At 41.2% G+C, this 16,979-nt stretch overlaps 1 protein-coding gene across 5 annotated transcripts in view; it reads right to left on the bottom strand.

Annotated features, from left to right (window-relative positions):
• NMU (neuromedin U) overlaps positions 1 to 16,447 on the bottom strand; it is a 40,046-nt gene extending 23,599 nt beyond the window's left edge. For all 5 annotated transcript variants that reach the window (XM_073340096.1, XM_073340097.1, XM_073340098.1 and 2 more), the window contains exons 1-2: positions 16,031 to 16,447; positions 6,330 to 6,388 (exon numbers count right to left, since the gene is read on the bottom strand). In XM_073340096.1, coding sequence (XP_073196197.1) covers positions 6,330 to 6,388; positions 16,031 to 16,415 — 444 coding nt within the window. In that variant the 5' untranslated portion in view covers positions 16,416 to 16,447. The remainder of the gene's footprint in view (positions 1 to 6,329; positions 6,389 to 16,030) is intronic.
• Positions 16,448 to 16,979: the final 532 nt, after the last annotated feature.

The raw sequence follows: 16,979 nt of genomic DNA, 5'->3' as shown, positions 1-16,979 counted from the left end.
GTTCTCATTCATTGAACTTGGTGGTCAGTGATGCAGTATCAGCTTCTAGTGAGGCTGCTGAATTTTTTAATGTAATTCAAAGCATCTATGTATTTTTCTCATCAATGGCAAATTTTGAAGCAACATCTGGGAACATCCTCTCTGACATTGAAACCACTGAGTGCCACATGATGGGAAAGTCGAGTGGAGGCGATAAAGCCTATTAAACACCAAATTGGGAAGATAGATGATGCCATAGTAGCCATTATGGAGGATAATGCTATGACAGGAACTGTTCGTGGAACAGTGGCAGAGGGAAATGGAATCCCCAGAAACATACATCACTTCTAATTTCTGTGTGGCTTAGTGCTGTGGCATGACATACTGTTTGAAATAAATGTTCTAAGCAAGAGACTCCAAGGTGTTGACCTTGATATATCTGGAGCAATGGAACAACTTGACAAAGCAAAGTCATACCTACAGTCTTACCGGTCAGATGAGGGATTTCAAAACGTTCTGAAGAGTGCACAGAAGTTGGCAGAGGAACTTCACACTGAAGTTATTTTCCCACCCATTCAACAATACAAGAGTCACCAAAGAAGAAGACATTTTGATTAAGAGGCAAGGGATAATCCCATAAGAGACCCCAAACAACAATTCAAAGTTGAATTCTTTAACCAGGTGCTAGATTGTGCAATACAGTCAGCTGAACGTTTCATGCAGCTTAAGGAACACAGCAGTATATTTGGGATGTTGTATGATATTCCAGGTACAGTGAGGAGTTTTGAGGAAGACCTACACCAGCCATGCAGGGCACTAGAGACAGTGTTGACAAATGATGACATGCGCGATATTGATGCGAGTGATTTAGGAGATGAACGAAAGCCCTTTCAAGATATATTCCAGAACAGCCTTTGGAGTTGATCCTGCTGAAATGTATGTGAACAAATAAGATGACCACCCTCTTTCCAAATGCTTTTATTCCTCTGCGCATACTTCTAACACTTCCTGTAACCGTTGCCAGTGGAGAACGCAGCTTCTCCAAGCTGAAGTTAATAAAAACACATCTATGCTCCACAGTGACACAGGAGAGGCTGGTTGGCCTTGCAACCATCTCAACAGAGCATGAGCTGGCCCAAACTGTGGACCTTCAGCAGGAAGCAGTTCAAATCTTTGCAACCAAGAAGGCACGGAAAGCACCACTTTGATTACTCAAACAGATAGAAATGCCAGTGTTTTCTATGCAGACAAGAAAAGTTACATTTGCTGTTCAGGCATTTGAAAGTTAAGTGTTACTTAAAATTTTTGAACAAGGCATTTTAAGTTGTTAGTTCTCCTTTATTGGGGTAGGTAGCAGAGCAGTACCATGAGAGGAGAAGAACAGGACGAAGGCATAATTGAGAACTTTCAAAGTTTTGGCCCAAGCAAGGGGACATGGGGGCGTCATTTGAGCTCCCCAACTCAGATGCCAAAATTTTGTGGGCCAGCCCTGGGGATTTACAATATGTATATCTCACTGGAGCTATGGTGTGTATGCCACCCCTTCTGTGAGACACTAAGGACCCTCAACATCTCACAGGGTTGGTTTAAAGGGGATGCCATATATATATTAAAAATTTCATTGCCAATGTGAGATATATTCCAAGGAAGTTGAACTCAGACCAAAGGGCCCTGCTGGAGGTGTGACTGATTGTGGACTGTGGACCACCTACATAACATACAACACCAGTGACAGGAATAGACACTTATTGATCAGTTCTCTAGTAATCCAGGAGAGAGAGAGAGTGAAGAAAGGGAAATAGGGGACTCAAAGGCATATGAATTCAAGTAATTAATATTTTCAGTGAAGAAAGTTCAAGAGTACAGTACACTCCCATTTATCCAAATGGCCTGGGACACATCCAAAACTTTCAGATAACCAGTGTGACAAAGTTCCTGCTCTGCCTTGGTGGGTCTTGCGCTTAATGGTGGATTTGCTCGCCTTGGAGCTTCACGGCAGCTCTCAGCATGGCCGTTTTTCTGAATTCACAGTCCAGGTCGACTCCTTCTGTGTCTGAACAGGAGTTGGGAGGATTTGGGGGGAACCCGGGCCCACCCTCTTCTCCGGGTTCCAGCCCAGGGCCCTGTGGAATACAGCTGTCTAGAGTGCCTCCTGGAACAGCTGTGCGACAGCTACAATTCCCTGGGCTACTTCCCCATGGCCTCCTCCCAACACCTTCTTTATTCTCACCATAGGACCTTCCTCCTGGTGTCTGATAATGCTTGTACACCTCAGTCTGCGTTCTCACTCTCAGCTCCTAGTGCCTCTTGCTCCCAGCTCCTCACACGCACACCACAAACTGAAGTGAGCTCCTTTTTAAAACCCAGGTACCCTGATTAGCCTGCCTTAATTGATTCTAGCAGCTTCTTGATTGGCTGCAGGTGTTCTAATCGGCCTGTCTTAATTGTCTCCAGAAGGTTCCTGATTGTTCTGGAACCTTCCCTGTTACCTTACCCAGGGAAAAGGGACCTACTTAGCCTGGGGCTAATATATCTGCCTTCTATTACTCTCCTATAGCCATCTAGCTCGAACCTGTCACACCAGGTACTTGGATAAATTATGGAAGTGCTATTCTGAGCTGCAGTTTTGCTGATACAATCATATGGGGAATGAAGGGAGTAATGCTGCTGTTCGCTTAATACTTCTGCTTTAGATCCAGCACAGATCTTTTTCTTTTTGACATGGTCCTGCCAATATGCTGTTGCTGGTGAAACAGGATTACATTTCAGTAACTGCTCAGAACCACTATACAAATATAAAGCTGTTGATTAGCACTAAGTGATTAGATAAAGCAGGTGATTAATATAGGGCAACATGGGGGACAGAATGTGGCTTCAGATAACTAGGATTTTCAGATAAAAGGGATTCAGATAACTGGAATTATACCGTATTTTATAATGAAAAAGGAAGGGTTACCAAAGCCCAGAATGCAGGACCACAATATACTACTGTAGGGAAATTAAAAAAAAAAAGGAGGAGGTTTAACTTTCCATGACAGTGTAAAATTTGTGTCACTTGCAATGTACGGTAGCATGTCATACATATTTTCCATAAAATATTCCATATTTTTAGTCCAGATGACAAATATCTTTTGCAATCACTCTCTCAATCATGCATTATGTTCCAGGGAAGTGGTTTTCAAAAAAGACTGGACAATACAATAAGTTCTATAATAAATATCAGAGATAAAGAACTCCAAACGCTACTACTTGGCAAGCACAAGTTACAAAAGAAGATACAAATAATGTTGGTTCAGGTGCCTTAGGAGAAGCTTTTCTGCTCAGAAATTAATCATATGAAAAAAACATTAGGAGAGATTGAGGGGAAGCTAGTAGCTCACCAGGCTCCCTCTCCAAATAGCCTTTAATGTTAAAATGTCTCCCTGACCCCCTTTTGCTGAATCTCCATGACTCTGGGAATACTAACAGATTATTAAATTTTGCTACTGTGGGCCTAGTGTTGAAAATGTATAGGTGTAAAGCAGAAGTGGATAAAATAGACCAATTCAAAAATCATATTTTGGGATCCCAGGCTTTGAGCCTGATTCCCACCCAGCGCAATACCTTCCTGCTGCTGGAGGTCTCTGTTAGAGGGTTATTGTAATTCATGAACACTAAGCAAGATAAGAGGTAGGCCATCTTGGCCTCAGTGGAGAGCAACACTGAGAATCTGTCAGCCAAAATCTACTTTTAAATGGTTGAGTTGAGAAGAATCTCTAGACTCAGAGACTGCTAAAAATCAAGAACTCACATTAAAAAAAACCTATAATTTTTATTTTTACGGATTTATCTCCTCACTACCTTCCTCCTCTTTTCTACATCAGAGGGGTGTTATGATGATTAAAAATTGTGAAGTACTTAGATACTGTATTAATGTAGGACATACAGGTGTGTGTGTGAGAGAGAGAAAGAGACAGACAGTACAAGTGCATTAAATTCCCCAGCAACTACGTTGTGAGATTCTGGCTCATGTAGACATACTAAGATAGCTTTAATCTAGCTATCTTGGGTCCTGGAGTAGCAAAGCTTCAGCAGCACATGCTTCAGCATAGGCTAACCATGCAAGTAATTACCTAGGGTTCAGAGTGGGCGTATATAGACCATACTGAAGTATGTGCTGCCCCAGCTTCGCTGCTTGGTACTAAAGCTATCTAGATTAAAGATGGTTTGAATACATCTCTATGAGCTGCACTCACACCCCATTATTGCAGTTAAGACCAGGGACGGCTCTAGCAATTTTGCCACCACAAGCAGTCGCTGCCGAATTGCCACCGCGGGACACGAAGTGCCGCCCCATTCTAATTGCCGCCCCAAGCACCTGCTTGGAAAGCTGGTGCCTGGAGCCGGCCCTGGTTAAGACATAGCCTAAGAGTAAGACCTGACAAGTATTCTGTTATTCTGGGGATGCTATCTCTCAAGTGATCTGCTAGTAAGAATTAAAAGGAACCAAATGGAACTGCTCATTCTCATAACCTAGACGACTACCGTGATTTGGAGGATCCTACTACCAGGAGATGGCTGTATCTCTTTTATTAGTTTGCAGTCTTGCCATATATAATCCAATCCCACATTAACTCTGCTGTAAAACACACAGTTTTTGTAATTGATTGTTATATCATTTTATGCAGAGTTAATCATATTATGGACTGATCCTGCATCCACTGAGATCAATGGGAATTTTGTCTTCAATGAGAGCAGAAGCAAGCCTTTTGTTATAACATGTCTAATTGCAGGGATGTATAAAACAATGTCTTCTAAGTTTCTGATTTTTCATCTAAACCCCTAAGTGGTTTGGGGCCCATTTTCCTGAGAGATTGTCCATCAACTCATATGATCAGTATCACAATGGCTGTAATTGGTGCGGGTGTTTGCACTAATACTCCTGAGTTTAAAAGGGAGCAGAGGTTGGCAGCAAGGCATTCCCTGGGAGGGGTCTTTGACTCAGGAACTTCCTCTATCCCTATCCCTTTGGTCCACCAGAGCCCAGATTTGTTAACTTTCTAAGAAAAATTGTGCATTACTCTTTAGGTTTAAGCTTGCAAGAAAGTATATGGCTGCTGTTGTTTTATTAGTACTGTGTGCACATCCTTTTAGAAGAAATGTCTTGAACTTTTAATAGTAAGTTTACTGCGCATATATAAGGATTTTATAAAATATGCATTATATATATTATATATAATATAAAATGCATCCTCTTCCTATGATCAGTCTCCTGTTTTCTAACAGCATAAGGATGTGACAGATGTGAGTGTATGCATATCCTGAGGTAAAGCCCTTCTAAGTGTTATATGTCAATGCTTTGTCCATATCACAAGGAAGAGAACAATGCTCTCAAGCCACCTAACACGCATGTAATATTGTAATCAAAATACTTGCACATAAATCAAAAAACTCAGAACTGAGAATACAAGATGCTATAACATCAGTCAGCACCCAAAATGTTAAAATATATAATTGAAGCAGTACATAATCCAATATCAAGTGAACCAAAATGTTAGGATGTGATTCAGTAAGTGTTTTAGTACTGTATACTGTACCTCTGAAGTAATAGCTTTTGCTGTAACAATCACTACATTGTATGTATTCTACATTATTATACATATTTTCTCTGTGGCCCATAAATATGCCTAATCATTGCCAGTTAAATGAAAGCTTGCTTCCCACTGCCAAGTCTAGCTCTGCACGAGCCAACATAATTTCCTCCTTGCTCTAACAACTTCCCAACTCCCAGCCTAATGATCATTTGGGTATTTGGGTTAAGACAAAATATTTAGTATTCAGCAATCTGAAAAGAGTGGTTGCATCCCATCCCCAAAATCAATATAGAAGGGTACAATCTATGTAGAAGAGGTAGGAAGGGATGGAGGAAGGACTCCACCAGTAGGTCAGAAATATTTTCAGTGCAAGATTGGTACATATGAGAGCAGTAGGAAGAACACTTTTCAATGCACTCCAATCTGAAACTACTCTGCTTATGATCAGAGATGACTTGATTAGTTCTTGTACTTCAGTGTTTCCTTCTTTGGGGGGAAGCCTGTGCAAAGGATGTGGAATGCCAAAAAATAACTCTATGATTAAGGATGTCAGGAAACGACCGCAGCTCTCAAACTCCAGCCATGTAGCAGGAGTCATATGGAGTATATGGCCCCGTGTGAGGATGGGCTCTATGATAATGCATCAGTGGTGTTCTGATCTTTTATACCTGCCCCTTTATACAATAAATTAGCAAGAATCATCCACAACTGTCAAACTGTAGCAGAATATTATTAAAACACCTGGTTGATCCAACACTTGAAGATATTGCTACTTACTTCATTCCACAGCTGCAAATCTTGTTCTGCCTGTAGTTCTTGAGATGGCACTGGTACACCTGGAAACAGAAAGAGTGGATACCACAGAACAAAGACTATAATTATTCTATTTGTAATGATTTTTCTCATATATATATATATATATATATATATATATATATATATATATATATAGTATCTCATATATATAGTTTTATATAGTATGTCAAGTAGTCTGATGAAGTTGCTTTCTTCATTGGAGCAGAGAGTTTATTTTGCCATTCACAATACAGCTTCAGAGTAACTTCCTTGAAGAAAATGGACTTACACAAAGGTGGAAGGTGTACATACATTTTAGCTATTCTAGGTCAGATTTCACATTATTTACACTGCTTATGTAACTAACAGCAGATTTTGACCCTCCATATGTAAAAGTTGTGGAAGTTATTCTATTTCCATCAACATTCATGCTGATGTAACTCTGTGTTCAGGCGGGAAACATTGTCTAGCAGTCCCAGACAACTAAAATCCCAGTCTAAATAAAACCATTCCAGTTCCTGCAAATCTATCGAGTCCCATAGCTCTCCAAGAGCTCGTCTCACTCTCACTATTTTCATTCTTTGATGAATGTACTAACTACAGCTCTGACTTGTTAATTTATTGCATATTACACTAAACATATGTAATATTTTATATGTTCACATGTGAAATATTTTATGTGTATTTTGTTGAGTGGTACAGATAGCATTTGATTTTTTGACTTTTTGAAGGTGGCATTTTTGACAAGATAAAAATGTTGTGTATCAGCTTTGCATTCTCTCTCTTTTGGGTCTATGCTATGTGGAAATGCTAAGATTGTTGTAAGATAATAAATGTCTGTTAATTATTAATTTATGTGACACTGGAAAGCTGGAGCCAAGCTGGAGCCTTACAATTTACAGTTTGTTGGTGTATGCTCTGAGGGTAATATTGTTGAATTGAAAAGGAGTTTCTCAGGGACCATATTAGTGTGTTGGGATGAGGGAGTATTGTGATGGTGATGGGCAAATGCCTGGAGTTTAGTTTTGAGTTGGGTGTGAATGTTGCCTTATGACTAGAGCTGGTTGGAAATTTCCATCAAAATGGTTTTTCATTGGAAAATGGAAATTTGTCAGAAGAAAAACATCACGCGGGAAAGGGTCAGTTCAGCTGAAACTTTTGTTGGGAAGGTTTCTCAGGTCCAGGATGGAATTTTTGATCTTAATTGCAAGAGGAGGGGAGAATGATCAACAGCCTAGTGGTTGCAGCACTGACCTGAGATATGGGACTCCTAAGTTCAACTCCCTGCACCAAATCAGACAAAACTTAATTGAATCTTTTCTTCCCAGGCAAGTGCCTCAACTACCTGGCTAGTCTGGGGTGGTTCTCTCTAAATTTCTCCTGTTGAAGCTATTCCATTTTGTACAACTAGTTAAATATTAATTCAGCACGACGGATGCACTCCCCTCCAAATCAAGCAGCGCAGAGATCTGAATGTGCGTACCCCACATCCCAGGTGAGTGCTCTCATCACTCAGCTTTGGTTATTTGTCTCTCACACATGCCCTTTTCATGAAAACTTCAAAAGGGTCTCAGTTTCATCCCAATATGGAACAGGAAAATTTTTGAAATCTCAACCATTTTGGCAGGATAGGAAGCCATGTCCCGCCAGCCCTATTTACACCTTCCTTGCCTCTCAGTGTTTATGTTAGTGGCAGGAAATACACTGTAGCAACCTTAACTACAAATTAATGAATATTTTTGTGTTAAAATTCCCCAGTTTTCTTTTATGTTTTTAATTAATGTATCCAAACTTGGGTGATAGCTGGGGCTGGAGAAAGGACCTATTCGGAAAGTAAAGCTGGGGAGCAGATAATAATCTTTGCCGATGAGCAAGAGAAAACTTTCACTGATGCTCCAGCTGCTTCTGTATAATTCTCAAAGCTTTTTACATTAATCAACAGGAGCCTGGTAGCATGAAAAGCTTTGAGCACCAGGCAGGAAAGCTTGAGTATTGGTTAGAGTTTTCTCTGCCAGCAGTATAAACTTTTGAACAGAGCAAGTACAATTGTTTCACCAGCTCTGCAGTTTCCTTCTCCCTCCCCCTGGCCAGCTCTATTCCCAAGACTTTAGGAGATATCGACAGTATAAACGCTACAGTGACACAGCTGCAGTTATGCCACTGTAGCATAGACACTTACCAGGGCGACAGAAGGATTTTTTCCAATTGCTATAGTAAATCCATCCCCTCGAGAGGCAGTAGCTATGTTGACAGAAGAATTCTTCCATTAACCTAGCAATTTCTACAACCAGGGCTCAGGTTGACTTACTGAGGTGTCTCAGGGTGTGCATTTTTTCACTCCCCTGAGTGACATAGCTAAGCTGACCTTCCTCCATCTCTATCCTCTGCTTTAAGCCCTAGACAGGCACTGTCTGCCCTACAGCCACCATCACTACCCCCTCCACTGCCTCATCCAGTGTTCATCTTGTAACCTAGATGGACTTCATTGATATATATTGTATACAATTTTGCCATATAGGGATAAAATATCCATGTATAGAAATGACATGTCAAAAAATTAAGCACTTAAACCATGATTCAGGAAGGCATCCCTATTGAATTGCCTCATAAAGGCCACTTATGAGGCAATCCAATGATCAGGCTAACTTCATCCACTACATATTCAGTCTCTCTTCTTTCTGTTCTGCCATTTTCCTTGCTAAACTTTACTTCTCCAACTTAAGTCAATCTCACACCCACAATCTCAGCCACCTTTTTGCCATCTTTGACTCACTCCTCAAACCCTCCCCTTTTCCTGACTCCATTTTTCTCTCTGCACAAGATCTCACTGATTTCTCTCAAGAATAATTTGACAAAATAACACGACTTCCCCTTCCACTCCTACAGCTTGTCTTCTTCTCCCATGTCACAGGTGCAGAAGTTTCCCATCTGCCCTCTTTCAGTAACCCATCTGTTTGTCTCAGTGCTTCCATCCTATCCCATCTCCTGATCTCCCTTGTGCCCTCTCTCATATCCTCTCTTATTCTTCTGCTTAACTTTCTCACTCTCCTCTGGCTTGCTCCCCACAAAAATATACACATGCTTTAATCTCTCCCATCCTAAAAAAACCTCACCCTTGACCCCATTTGCCTCTTCAACTACCACTCCATCATCCTTTCATGTCTAAGCTCATAAGCACTGTATACAACTGCTGTCTGGAGTTACTCTCCTCCAGTTCCATCCTAGACCCTGAAACCGCTCTTGCAAAAGTCACTAATGACCTTTTCGTAGCCAAAGCTCAGAATCGATACTCCATCCTCATCCTCCATGACCTACCAGCTTTCAATATTTCTCTTCTTGAAATCTTGTCCCCCGTTGGCTACTGTGACTCTGCCTTCTGCAAGTTCTCGTTACCTCTCTAATCAGTCCTTCAGCATGTCCTACAGAGGATCCTCCTCATCTTCCCTCAAACTTTCTGTGGGAGTTCCACAGGGCTCAGTTCTTGCCCCCTTTTCTTCTTCTTCTACACCTTATCTCTGGGTAATCTCATCTGCAAACACAAATTCAACTTCCATCTATATGCTGATGACTTACATATCTTCTTCTGTACTCCAGACCCATCTTCTTCTGTCCAGCGGAGGTACTGGAACAGTTTGTATAGTGGGGGTGCTGAGAGCCACTGCACCAAACTGTTATCCCTGTGTATGATGGAAACCACTTCAAACCACGGGGTGCGGCTTCCCCCCTAGTTCCAGCACTTATGCTATCCAAACCAAAATCTTGACTGTCTCTCTGTCATCTCCTCATGGATGTCAAGTTGTCAGGTCAAGCTCCAACATGGATAAAACATAACCCTTAGTCTTCCCCTAAGCCCCACCTGCTACCTCCTTTCTTGATCACTGTGGACAATACCAGCATCCTGCATGTCATTCTGATCCATAACCCAAGCATCATGTTTGATTTGGACTTCTTTCTAAGTCCTCATATCCAGGCTATGTCTAAGTTTTGCAAACTTTCTGCATAACATCTCTTTCCTAACCATCCACACAGCTAAAACTCTCATCTAGGTTTTCAGTCTCTAGTTTCAATTACTTCTGTCTGGCGTTGTCAGTCTTGCCCTGCTCATATCTGTTGAGAAAGCTGCTGCAAAGATCATTTTCCTAGCCTGTGTCACTTTGACCATCTCACCCCTTTCTTTGCATTCCCTCTTTATCACATCAAATGTAAGCTACTCATCTTCACTTTAAAGGCCCTTCATGGCCTATCCCCACTCTACCTATCATCTCTCATTCACTACTTAGCTGTTATTTCCAACTGAAATTGGCCCATGATACCATCCTCCATCAACCACTTGTTTTCAAACAAGTACCTTTGAACTTTCTCTGATGCTACCCCTCATGCTTGGAAGGTGCTCCACATAAATATCACGCAACTATTATTCTCCTTCATAACCCTTTTTAAAACTCTCCTTTGCCATGATGCCTACAAAAACTTAACAGGTCACTGATCTGCTGAGACAACTGCCTGTCATGCTGAGCAATATGGTCTCATTGTTTCCTTGTATTCCCCTGTTAGTCTGCATCCATCTGTTGTCTCTTATCCTATATTTAGATTGTAAACCCTTTTGGGCAGAAACAGCCTTTTCTGATTGTACAGTGCCTAGAATATGGGCTCCTGGTCCATGACTGAGCTCCTGGGCGCTATGATAATACAAACAAATAACAAACAATAACAAAATAATTTTAACCATGAGTTTAAAGTAACAGCATTGCCAGCTCCCATAATTTTATTGTGGGTCTCCTGATATTTGGAGTTTTTCATGAATGCACAGCTTCTGGAGGCATGTAATTAGGTAGGACTTTCATTTTTTTGTTAAATGAAAGCTAAAATTAAATTTCTAGCCCTCATACTTGCTGAGAAAAGCTTGAAAAAATGACCCATGTGCACACTAAAGACTTAAAAACCAGAAAACCCCAATTCTATGTCTTTTTAAAAATCACATTTTTTTAAACTAATCTACTGATTTTGGGAGTCCTGATACACAATTTTTAAAAGCTTGGGATTTGAAATACTGAGTTAAGCACATGCTTAAATGCTTTCCTGAACTGGGGCCTTAGTTTACAATCATAAATATGTAGGAATGTAGGTACAGTGGAGGATACTGAAGGGGTGGAAGTGTTTGGGATTAGAGAGCACTGGATGAGGGAGCAGCTGGCAACAGGGTTTCCCAAAGCGCGCACAAAGTCCAGGAGAGAACCTGGTGGTGCACAGATGGTGGGATGGCAGAATATCTTCTGCAACCATTAGGAAGTTGGCAGAAGAGCAACATCATCCTGCAGACTCTCTAAAGTACAGGAGATCGAGAAGACAAGCTCAGCCAGTGAAACAGTGAATTATTTAACTGGCTGACCCGTGAGAAAGCCCTTATCCTCTAAGGAATGCTTTCTCCATTAGCTATATCTCTATTTCTCTACATCTGTACCTCAGCTCCATTACTGCAGAGTAATGTCAAACAATATAGTTAACAGGTTTCAGAGTAGCAGCCGTGTTAGTCTGTATTCGCAAAAAGAAAAGGAGTACTTGTGGCACCTTAGAGACTAACCAATTTATTTGAGCATAAGCTTTCGTGAGCTACAGCTCACTTCATTGGATGCATCCTTCATTTGATGCTTATGCTCAAATAAATTGTTTAGTCTCTAAGGTGCCACAAGTACTCCTTTTCTTTTTGCGAATATAGTTAACACTTTTGGTTTTTAGAGGACTGATTTTTAAAATAAGTCTATTTGGGAGATCTAATGACAAATGATGAATATGAAGTATGAAATCCTAGTGTTATAAGCATCTTGTTATTATAAAGCTTAGAACTATGCTAAATTTTAAAAAGGAGAGATTTGTAAAGGTTCAGAATAACTAATTTAATAATATAATTGTATAGTAAATGTAATTAGGATCTGCTGAGCAGATACTGTAAGCCTGGGGATGATTAATTTTTACAAAAAAAAAACACCTAAGGATTTAAATCTTGCTTTAACTGAAAATACAACACAGCCTTAGCAATGGGAAGGGTCAGTGATATCACCATAATACCACAAGTCAGATTTTACATCCATAAGTGTAAAATAAGTAGTTAAAAGCAGCCAGCTCTAAATACTTTTCCTCTGCTCGGTATGTAGTGTATTTACCAGTCTCTTGAGACTTTTATTTGATTCTTGTCTACAATTATCCCGACCCTGGATCTAGTAATTCTGGTTAGCCTGAACCTGAACACCACAGATAAACAGCCCCTTTGCCCAAGCCCCATGAGCCCAAGTTAGCTGGGTCGGGCCAGCCATAGGTGTCTAATTGCTGTGTAGACATATCCTGGGACTATTCACATGAACAAGGCTGGCAGGATTACAACATTGGCCCCTAAAGTTACCAATCCTCGATTCAGGAATTAAGTCTGTGGTTGTTTGTTTGGTTTTTTAAGTAAATAATTTGTTGCTTACTAATATAAAGTCCAAACATAAGGTTCTAAGCCTCTCCAGTGAGGAGTGCAGAAGCACCCAAAAAACCTAACTCTGTTCCATTCTGATTCCATTTCAATCTGAAATCATTGGGTTTTTAGGGTACTCGGCACTTTTCAGGGTGGGCCTGTCATTTCCAAAATAAAAATAAATATATTTTAAATATGTTATTCAGAATCTCAGTTTATGAACTAAAAGGATTCACATTTCAGTGTGTTAAGTTCTTCAAGTTGACATATACTGACTTTACAGTGTAAAAAAGATTAACTCTTTCAGCTATTTCACTAGTTTAGTAATATCAGATCAAGTCTATCAATATGAATAGAAGTTGATTAACTTTATGGTTTAAATTTACTCAGACTCCAGAATTAAAATGTTATAGAAACTTTAGTTAAGAGAAAATGAAATGTTGCCTTCTTGAGTGTCTTGTGAAAATAACTACTGTAGTGACAACATTGTATTGTATTGAATAATTAAAGGAATTTGATTTGGGGTGCACAAAAGATATCCATGGCATTCTACAATTTTACTCATGATGTTTGTTGAGAATGTCTTTGTATAATTATCACATGTATAACACTTGCCTTCTTACATTAGAGTAATATGGAGACAAAGAAGATGAAACACTAACAATATTGACAAGAAAAGGTACTTAAAGCCTTGCTTATTTTTATATTGGTACATTTTAAAATGACTCCACATGCTGTACACTATTAACTATTTAAGACTACTGTAGAATTTCATTTTACACATAGGATTCGCAGAAATTTAAACATCTCTCTACTCCACCTTAACAAGTTTATGCCTAATCAATGTCTAATGGCCACTGCATTATATACTTTGGTAATATGATTTATATTCATTTAAGGTTAAGGGGAATTTTGGCTGCACAAAGAACATAATTCTTTTTAGATTTAGAACATGATCCAACTGCCACTAAAATCAGTGGTGGTTTCCATTGATTTTAATAGGAGCTGAATCTGATCTTTATTCATTGCTACACATCATCAGATATTGGATTAATCAGTATGAATATATTTAGTTTCACAAGTATGTTCTCTTAAATTAAAAATAGGTACTATAGTTTTAAATCTGCACACAGTCTTCTTTAAGCAAAGGTTATTGGTTACCTCACTCTGTAATCATTATGGGCCTGATCCTGTGAGATGTTGAATGCATGCAACTCCCATGAGCTGAAATCATTGGGCACACACCAAGACGGGTCCCATCATCCTTTAGAGGGCAAGTAAATATCACTCTATTTCAAGTGGATCCTTTGAAAGGAAATAGTAGCATCAAAAACTTCAAAAGGAGTTTGGACACTCAAAAAATTCAGAGTTATGCCCAATATCTGTGTAGCTATACAATTTCAAAAAGAATTTACTTTTTCAAAAAAAGGGCCACACCAGAGTACTTAGTATGATTTAAACCTCCCTCCTTCCTGGTGCATTTAAATATCATAGACTCACAAACAAAAAGCAACGTTCAGATAAGCAGCACAAGCAAAGCAAAAATACTCATCGTGTGATGACTTATTGTGTGACATTCCTCCTCAATGAATACATAACTAACTACTTTGTAAGGCATCTGGAAATATGCAGAATAGAATTACTATAAAATACAAATTATATTATAACACCTTTATAAATGCATAATTTTCAGATTTAATGTCTTATGCTTTCAAATGAAATGAGGCTGTAGAATAGTTGATTATTTTTTTCCTTTAAAATAAATTGTTTGAGAACACTGAACCCTTTTTTACTCAGAGTAGCAATAAAGAAAAAAATATTTCATGCCTTGTCATTTGCGTTTACGCCAAGTTTTTGGTTTAAAATAATATTAGTTTTAATAAATTAACTTTTCCATAGTTCTTTCTAAATTTGAACTTCATGCCTTTACAATCAATATATATAAAATTGCAGACTTGGGTGTGTGAAAATTAACTAATAATCATGTGCAGTACTTGTTTTTGAAACTTTTCAAAATGATATATACAGGATTATTACACTATTCTTGCTTCACATGAATAAAAATGTATAAGCAGTAATATGAATAAGAAATTCCGCGAGGTTGCCACAGTGGTATCTATAACCTGCCCTGATGCGCTGAGGTACTGCGGTATGTATCTTGGTACGCAATATGGTTTGGAGTACTGTTCTGAAAGTAATGAGAGAGACTCAAACAAAACAGTGGCTAGCAATATTTACAGGACTTTGTGCCATTACAGAGCTCTTCTCTGTGATTGCCACATTATTTTCAAAGGCAAATGAAATGTCTGTGATGTCCCATAGTATGTAACAATCTGTTCTCCTTTCTAGAGTTGTTTTAAACCATCCTATAGAATTTAAAAAGTGAAGTACAGTATATAGAATTCTGAGGCATGATTCAATTAATCTAGAGAAAGGACATCATTCTCTATTAACTTCTATCACAGTTTAGAATTTATAGGATCCGATTGCTTTTATCCCTACCAAAATATTTCCTAGGGACTTCTTTATAAGGGTGTGCATGTCTGGGGGGTACCTCTGTATGTGCTTAAGGTAGCGGCCTGGACTCCTAATTTCGTTGCTCTTAAACTCAAGAGAAGGTTTTCTGTATTCAGTATCACTGCTCACTCCATCCGCATGTTTAGAAACGGATGATTACCACAAACGTCTTATTTCTCTGCTAGGTTCAGTGCAAGGGTCGGTCCCAAGTCTCCCTTCCGCCCCATTACCTCTCCTGTGAGCTACAAACATAGATGAAGCACATACACTCGGTGGCTACACCAGATTAGGAGACTCCCACTCCGGAAGTCTTCCTACTGGACACCTTGCATCTTTTCAGGTAGCTGCATCCCTGAATAAACGGTCTCAGGTACTTGGAGTGAGAGTTGGAGAGTCAGCGCCCCTGAACGCTTACACTAGCCCAAGCCTTGTATGCAGTGCAGTTGTAGCCCGGGAGGGGCTGGAAAGCTTGTCTCTTTCACCAACCAAAGCTGGTCCAATAAAAGGTTTCACCTCACCCACCCGTTCTCTCTCGCTCTCTCTCAGCCTAAGCCCCCCGAGAAAGAGAGGGACTCGCGGGGAACCCCCTGGAAGCCAGCACGCCGCCAAGGGGAGCAGAGAGGGGCGGGGATGGGGCTAGGAAGCGGCAGGACCCAGCAGCAGCTAGAGGCACCCCAGAGGGGCAGGCTCTGGGGGCTGGGCTGCTTCTCACCTTGGCAGGCGCACGTCCAGGAGGCGAGGACCAGGAAGAGCAATAGCAGGGGGGCTCCTGGCACGTTGCGGTGGCCCCCCGGCTGGTTCCTAAGGCGGGGCTGGCTGCCGCGGGAGGAGGCGGCGGCGCGGTGCTGAACAGGGGGCTGCCGCTGGCAAGCGCCTCTCCTGAGCATGGTGTCCGCCGAAGGGCGGCCCGGCTGGCCCCGAGTCTGCGCCGCGGAGCCCTTCCCGCCTCGCCCGCTGCTGCGTGTCTCGCTTCCCTCCCGCTCTGGAGTCGCCGAGCTGCGGAGCCCGCGGTCCCTTCCCAAACTTTTAAATCCCCCCGACACGTGGACTGCGTCATCCTGACTCCTGGCGAGCGCGTCATCCCCGCTCCCCCGCATCCACGCGGGTCCCAGGCCCGAGGAGCCCCACAGCTCCGCCGGGGCAGCTGGTGACTCAGCCCGGGCGCGGGGTCGTCCCCCCCCCACGCGAGCAGGGCGGGAGCGCGGGGCCCCTCGTAGCTCGGCCCGCTGCTGGCCGACTGGGAAGTGGAGAAGAAAAGCCCGTAGGTTCCACGGGCGGGGGCCACAGGCATGGCGGGATCAAGGCATAACCAACCCCCCCCCCCCGTAAATTTCGAAAATCCTCTCTTTAACGGAATTTTTCCCCATGAAAAACAACCCCCAGCTGTGTTGGTGAAGGGTGGCACACAACGCCCTTCGCGTGCTCCGCTGTGCGAGCTCTGCCTGTTTTGTTGAGAGTCATTTGTATTTGGTTAAAATATTGTATGTCGCATTTGGAATTGGGTATTTTGGTTAAAAACGACTTACATTTTGAAGAAATAGGACCCTGCTAACCCGAAATAAGTGGGTTAGATTTGCACCCAAGTAACTAACCCTGTGAATGAAAATGAATGTAGTTAAGTGGGTTCCAGTTTCTGGGCAACCAAACCTTAAAACAACTTG

Source organism: Lepidochelys kempii, chromosome 4 (genome assembly GCF_965140265.1).
Source record: "Lepidochelys kempii isolate rLepKem1 chromosome 4, rLepKem1.hap2, whole genome shotgun sequence".
NCBI lineage: Eukaryota > Metazoa > Chordata > Testudines > Cheloniidae > Lepidochelys > Lepidochelys kempii.
The sequence above is the reverse complement of the archived record's forward strand: the minus strand, read 5'-3'. Positions and strand labels throughout refer to the sequence as shown.